Source organism: Poecilia formosa, unplaced genomic scaffold (genome assembly GCF_000485575.1).
Source record: "Poecilia formosa unplaced genomic scaffold, Poecilia_formosa-5.1.2 Scaffold646, whole genome shotgun sequence".
Taxonomy (NCBI): Eukaryota; Metazoa; Chordata; class Actinopteri; order Cyprinodontiformes; family Poeciliidae; genus Poecilia; species Poecilia formosa.
This window is the reverse complement of record NW_006800585.1, coordinates 109,165-115,357: the sequence shown is the minus strand read 5'-3', so window position 1 is coordinate 115,357 and position 6,193 is coordinate 109,165. Positions and strand designations below refer to the sequence as shown.

At 52.0% G+C, this 6,193-nt stretch overlaps 1 protein-coding gene and 1 long non-coding RNA gene across 2 annotated transcripts in view; one reads left to right on the top strand and one right to left on the bottom strand.

Annotated features, from left to right (window-relative positions):
• Positions 1-1,053: 1,053 nt before the first annotated feature.
• Positions 1,054-6,193, bottom strand: part of lmbrd2b (LMBR1 domain containing 2b) — an 11,696-nt gene continuing 6,556 nt past the window's right edge. Inside the window, exons 6-18 of the mRNA XM_007541966.2 lie at positions 5,423-5,633; positions 5,276-5,350; positions 5,086-5,199; positions 4,835-5,018; positions 4,577-4,758; positions 4,349-4,482; positions 3,612-3,717; positions 3,422-3,519; positions 2,684-2,787; positions 2,564-2,610; positions 2,378-2,483; positions 2,177-2,303; positions 1,054-1,706 (exon numbers count right to left, since the gene is read on the bottom strand). Coding sequence (XP_007542028.1) covers positions 1,643-1,706; positions 2,177-2,303; positions 2,378-2,483; positions 2,564-2,610; positions 2,684-2,787; positions 3,422-3,519; positions 3,612-3,717; positions 4,349-4,482; positions 4,577-4,758; positions 4,835-5,018; positions 5,086-5,199; positions 5,276-5,350; positions 5,423-5,633 — 1,552 coding nt within the window. The 3' untranslated portion in view covers positions 1,054-1,642. The remainder of the gene's footprint in view (positions 1,707-2,176; positions 2,304-2,377; positions 2,484-2,563; positions 2,611-2,683; positions 2,788-3,421; positions 3,520-3,611; positions 3,718-4,348; positions 4,483-4,576; positions 4,759-4,834; positions 5,019-5,085; positions 5,200-5,275; positions 5,351-5,422; positions 5,634-6,193) is intronic.
• On the top strand, positions 5,191-6,105 carry LOC107834513 (uncharacterized). Its single transcript, XR_001660303.1, has 3 exons — positions 5,191-5,226; positions 5,659-5,830; positions 6,016-6,105. It is a non-coding gene; the product is annotated as an uncharacterized LOC107834513 (long non-coding RNA).

The following is a 6,193-nucleotide window of genomic DNA, read 5'->3' as shown; positions in this document are numbered from 1 at the left end:
TGAACGGAGAACATGACCAAACATTTTAACACCTTCCTAACGTGACGTTCATCCTGTACAAGTTATCGTAGCCCAGAATGAGTCACAGCACAGGCAGATTTCAGTCAACCGAGATGTTTCTGATGAAATCTGCATCAAACCAACCAAACCCTCTGACCAACCTGTTCCCCTCCTGGCCTGTGGGGGCGCTGCACCAAGAACCACTGAAGGAAACGACACAAAAACCTCTGAAGACACTGAGAGCAACTTCCTTCTTCACCAGATGGAAACAAGATGGAGGCAGCAGATTTTAGCGGTTGGAGGATTTCTCTTTAGGCTAAAGACCAGGAGCCATTTCTGCTGCTAGCGCTAGGCTAGCACGTTAGCTTTGGTTGTATTTACCCAGAATGCCCTGCTCTGTAGTCCACTTCCTGCTTTTGGAGCGGTCTCTGGTCCACTTGGCGTTCACTTCAACCGAACTCAGACCGAGGTTTGGAGGACCAGAGGTCAGAGGTCAGTTAGAAGTCACACCTCACCAATGGAACAGGACTGGAGCTGGATTAATGCAAACTGGACCAAAGTGTGGTTAGTGAAAGACGGTGGACCGACGGATCCATCCCCAGGGTCTCCTAAAGAGTTTAAATGCTGATGGAGGGACTTTGATTCATTCATTCATTCATTCATTCATTCATAGGACAGGAGAACTGCTGCGTGTTTCAGCATGAACCAGTTTTTATTTTCAGACAGAACATGGTTAGCAGAGGAAACTGAACATTTCTACAACTGAACCTTCAGAGACCAGAGAAAGTCTCCAGACTTCACATCACCAGGAGCAGCAAAACCAGGAGCTGGAGCCGTAAATACAAAGTCACATGATCAACTAACCCAGAGAATACAAAAACATCATATACACATTTATACACAACAGTGATGACCGTCATCCTTCATCAGCATCGTTCTGTTTGTTATTCCTGAAGCAGAAGGCAGGTGATGTGAAATCAGTTATTGTTATTCTGCAGCGACTTCATGTGTAGAGCCTGGAGTCCCTCAGGGTCGAGTGATCGGCCCGTTTTATTCCCAGGTTACAAACGAACGAACAAAGCAGTGAAACCGAAATAAAACTCCGTTTTTAGAGTTGACCAGGTGTACAGACTTCTGAAATCAGCGCCAAGTTTCAGTTTGACCTGAATTTCAGGTGAGATGAATGGAAGAAACTGCCAGTGAGGAGAGCTATTGATTATGAACTGATAAATTATTGAAACCAGCAGAAACACTGGTGTTCTTTAAATGCCTCAAAACTTTAGTTTTTACACATTAAAACAACAAAACCCTTCCAGTTACTGTTTAATTGACAAGCACAGTGGTTCCATCAGCAGTTCAGACATTTCAGGTGAGTGCAAATTATTTATAATCATTCAGGATTTCACTACGAAATTAACCAACAACACCAACATGGGGGACAAAATTAAATATAAATAAAGTATAACGTGACCTTCATCAGTGATGGATGGATGTGGAGCTGCTGTAGCAGCTCAGGAGGAAAACAGCTTCATCATTCATAAATGATCAGAAAATCCTTCAGATTGCTGACCTCAGAGGTCAGAGGTCAGACGGCGCGCTGGTCAGTAGCATGCATGGTAGGAGGGGAGCTGCAGCCGAGACGCTAAACGTCGTCAAATATCCGATTCCGAGAAGAAGACATGGAGAGATAGCGTCCACCTGCATGCCTGGAAATACAGAATATACTGAATTATTGCAAACAATAAACTACATGATACAGGAATTATAAGTGGTTCTGGTGTGTGACTGAACCAGGTGTGATTGAACCAGGTGTGATTGAACCACACCTGGTTCAATCACTGATTCAGTCAGTCACACACACCTGACTGAATCAGGTGTGTGTGATTGAACCAGGTGTGTGACTGAACCAGGTGTGATTGAACCAGGTGTGTGTGACTGAACCAGGTGTGACTGAACCAGGTGTGACTGACTGAACCAGGTGTGATTGAACCAGATGTGTGTGACTGAATCAGGTGTGTGTGACTGAACCAGGTGTGATTGAATCAGGTGTGTGTGACTGAACCAGGTGTGATTGAACCAGGTGTGTGTGGCTGAACCAGGTGTAATTGATCCAGGTGTGTGTGACTGAACCAGGTGTGACTGACTGAACCAGGTGTGTGTCGGACATCCTGTCTACCTGCTGGCCTCGGCCTCCAGGCCGTCGTCTGTCAGGGAATCGGCGTTGAAGTCCAGCGGTTCAGCGTCCTGCAGCAGCTCGATGCAGTCCCTCTCCGTCCGGCCGGCAGAGCGAGAATACTTCACCTCTGAATGCCACAAACAGGTTCTGTTAGGGTTCTGTTGGGGTTCTGGCTTTGTTCCGGTTCTGGTTCTGACTCACGTCTGTCCCTGCTGGACTCAGAGTAATTGGTCTCCGTCATCTCGTGGCTGCTCCGGTTCCTCGGACCGAAGTCCTCCCTCTGGTTGCCATAGCGCTCCTTCCACTCCTGAAACACAGACAGACGCAGTGAGGACTTTCCTCCAGCAGAGGGCAGCGAACCGTCGGCATGATGGTCGTTCTTCTCACTCTCCGTCGGTTCTCTCCATCTTCGATCCTCTGCCTCTTCCTCCTCTCTGTGGAAACAGAAACCGGTTTGAGGAACATTCTGGGTCGCTTTGATTTCGGCGATCTTTACTCCGCTCTCACCGCGTCGGATCAGCTCCTTTCCCTCGTCGATGAGGTCAGAGGTCATCTCGCTGTCATCCATGAACTGCTGGAAGCCCAGGAGGTTCAGGCAGCGCGTTCCCAGACTGGGTCAGAGCAACCAAGAACATCTTTAGAGGGGCAGCAAGTTTTCTGAGAAATTTACATTTTCTACATTATATCTAATTATTTTCCACTTATTTTAATAAGAGTGGGATCCTTTCTGATCCTTTCTGATCCTAGACGATCCTTTCTGATCCTAGCTGATCCTAGATGTTCCTAGCTGATCCTATATGATCCTTTCTGATCCTTTCTGATCCTAGACGATCCTTTCTGATCCTAGCTGATCCTAGATGTTCCTAGCTGATCCTATATGATCCTATATGATCCTTTCTGATCCTTTCTGATCCTAGATGATCCTTTTTGATCCCTAGACGATCCTAGATGATCCTAGATGATCCCTGATGGTTTGGTTTTTCCTCACCGGTCCGGCCCACCACCAGGTCATGGCGGACTCACCGGGTCGGTGAGGAACCCGTTTATAGCTGCTTCCTGTTCTACTTAGTATTTGCCACTTTTGATTAGCCAGTAGGAATCAATCTGATTGATTGATTCTTGTTTTGCCCTCAGCAGCAGGTACAGGATGTTTCACTGCTGTTAATAAAGTTTGACTGACTGGATGATGTCATCATCTTCTTCCTGTCTGGGTTAAAGGTTAAAGGTGAGCGGGAGGCTGCCGACCTGAAGTAGGTGGCGATGCAGAGGATGACGATCAGCATGGGGTAGTAGATGTAGAAGCCGTTGGCGATGAAGGACAGAACGCGCATCGAGCCCATGATCTGAAACACAGAGGAAGAGCTGAGCCCGGTTCTGGTTCTGATGGGCCCAAACAGCCCGGTTCTGATCGTGGATCTGGATGCGGCGGCCTCACCGAGGTGTAGGCCGTGGGCAGCTTCTGCCGGTGAGAGATGGCCGAGTCCATGTGGATCAGACCCAGGAAGTTCAGGCAGAGAGGAGGAGTGAGACGGCAGAACAGCCTGAGGAGGAACCAGAGGAGGTCAGAACCGGGTCTGGGTCAGGACCGGGTCAGGACCGGTTCTGGTTCCGGACCGGATCTGGGTCAGAACCGGTTCTGGTTCCGGACCGGATCAGGACCGGGTCTGGGTCAGGACCGGGTCTGGGTCAGGACCGGTTCTGGTTCAGGACCGGGTCTGGGTCAGGACCGGTTCTGGGTCAGGACCGGTTCTGGGTCAGGACCGGGTCTGGGTCAGGACCGGATCTGGGTCAGAACCGGTTCTGGTTCCGGACCGGATCAGGACCGGGTCTGGGTCAGGACCGGGTCTGGGTCAGGACCGGTTCTGGGTCAGGACCGGGTCTGGGTCAGGAATGGGTCTGGGTCAGAACCGGGTCTGGGTCAGGACCCAGACCCACCCGGAGACCCTGACAGGGTCAGCAGCGTTTCTCCCTGCAGTCTGACTGTAGCAAATATTAGATGTAAAAATAAAAATAATAAAAATTAAATAAGATCAAAGAAAAACACAAACTGCAAAAAGCAAAATGAAAATAAATAAAATTCATGAAATAAAAAAATTCCATGAAACTTTAAACATTTAACTACAAGATCCTGATGATGAAGCGTAGTGAAAGAATGCAGCGCCCCCCACTGACATGCCGCTGAACTGCAGGCTGTAGGCGTCGGTCTGGTGGTGGGAGGCCAGGTAGTAGTAGTTAAAGACTCGGATCCGGAACACCGTGGAGTAAACGCAGGTGCAGAGGAAGAAGATGGTGATGAAGCACGCCATCTGGTGGACACACAGCACATTACCCCTGAACAGGAATCACCAGACAAACAGAGTCCGGTTCTGGGACCGGACCTGGTACACCCAGGTGTCTCACCTCGATGTACAGATAGTTGTAGTCGCTCTCTGCCAGCTGGATGAAGACGGCGAACAGCGACAGGACGGGTCGGGTGCTGAAGAACGTGCATTCGGACCAGACCACGGCCACGCTGAACAGGGTCAGAACCACCGACACCAGCCGGTAGAACCAGCGCTTCAAGAGGCATTCCCAGTACCACTCTGGGACAGAAGCAGAAGGCGGGTCAGAGGTCAGGGTCCATCTGGGCTCCGGTACCGGCGGGGAGCGGCGACCCACCTACGGTCGGGGTGTAGACGTAGCGGCTGAAGCGACCCGGCGGCTCGGCGGACTGGAAGCTGTGGACGAACTGGTGGCTCAGGCTGGTCTCGTTCTTGGCCACGTCCTCCAGGTGGACGGCCTGCTGCAGCAGGATCTGCCACTGGACCCGGGTCCGGTTGTGCCTCTGCACGGCGTAGATCACCTGAGGAAAGATGGCAGGGTGAGGCGGCGGCGGCTCCAGAACCGGACCGGGCCGGAGCGACTCTCACCTGCTTGTGCAGCTTGACCAGACTCTTCTCGGTCGGGTACGAGTTCTGCTTATCGTCAAAGTCTTCGTAGTCGTCCATGTTCCGACCCATCTTCTCCTGGTAATCCACGGGACACTGGGGGGTCAGAGGTCAGAGTCAGGGGTCAACTCCACCGGACCCGCCTGCATCAGGACCAGAACCGGCTGCTTACCTTCCTCAGGATGGTGTCGATGCATTTCCTCAGTGGATGGTTGTACTTGATGGACTCGCTGACCTTCCTCACCTCCTGCAGCAGAACACAGCCACAGTAGAACCCGAACAGAATCAGAACCCAGCCGGAGCCCTCAGGGCCGCTCACCTCCATCACATCCTCCAGGTTCTCCTCGGCGTCCGCCTTCTCCGTCATCAGCTTGGAGGCCTTGAAGTAGGTCTTCATGAGCAGGTGTCCGTGGCGCGAGGCGTTCCAGTAGGAGCGCGGGATTTCCACCAGGCCGTAGCCCAGCAGCAGCACCAGCAGGAACAGGCCCCACGTGTTGGCCGCCGTGATGCCGATGGTCTGCAGCTCGTACCTGGGGAAGGGGAACCGGGTCAGAGGACCGGGTCAGGGACCGGGTCAGAGGACCGAGTCAGAGGACCGAGTCAGAGGACCGAGTCAGGGGACCGGGTCAGGGACCGGGTCAGGGACCGAGTCAGAGAACCGAGTCAGGGGACCGGGTCAGAGAACTGAGTCAGGGGACCGGGTCAGAGAACTGAGTCAGAGAACCGAGTCAGGGGACTCGGAGGGGAAAAAAAAAAAGTCAGGTTCTGGGACATTGTACAGTATTTTAACACTCAAGGCTAAAGTAGCATTAATAGCATTTTAAACCTCACCATTTTGTCTTATTGGAAAAAACCCATTAAAACTTCTTGATTAGCCAAAAACTGACATGTGGATGCCATGTAGATGAGCAGGTCAGGGGACCGGGTCAGAGGACCGAGTCAGAGAACCGGGTCAGAGGACCGAGTCAGGGACCGGGTCAGGGACCAGGTCAGAGGACCGAGTCAGAGGACCGGGTCAGGGACCGGGTCAGGGACCGGGTCAGGGGACCGAGTCAGAGGACCGGGTCAGGGACCGGGTCAGGGACCGGGT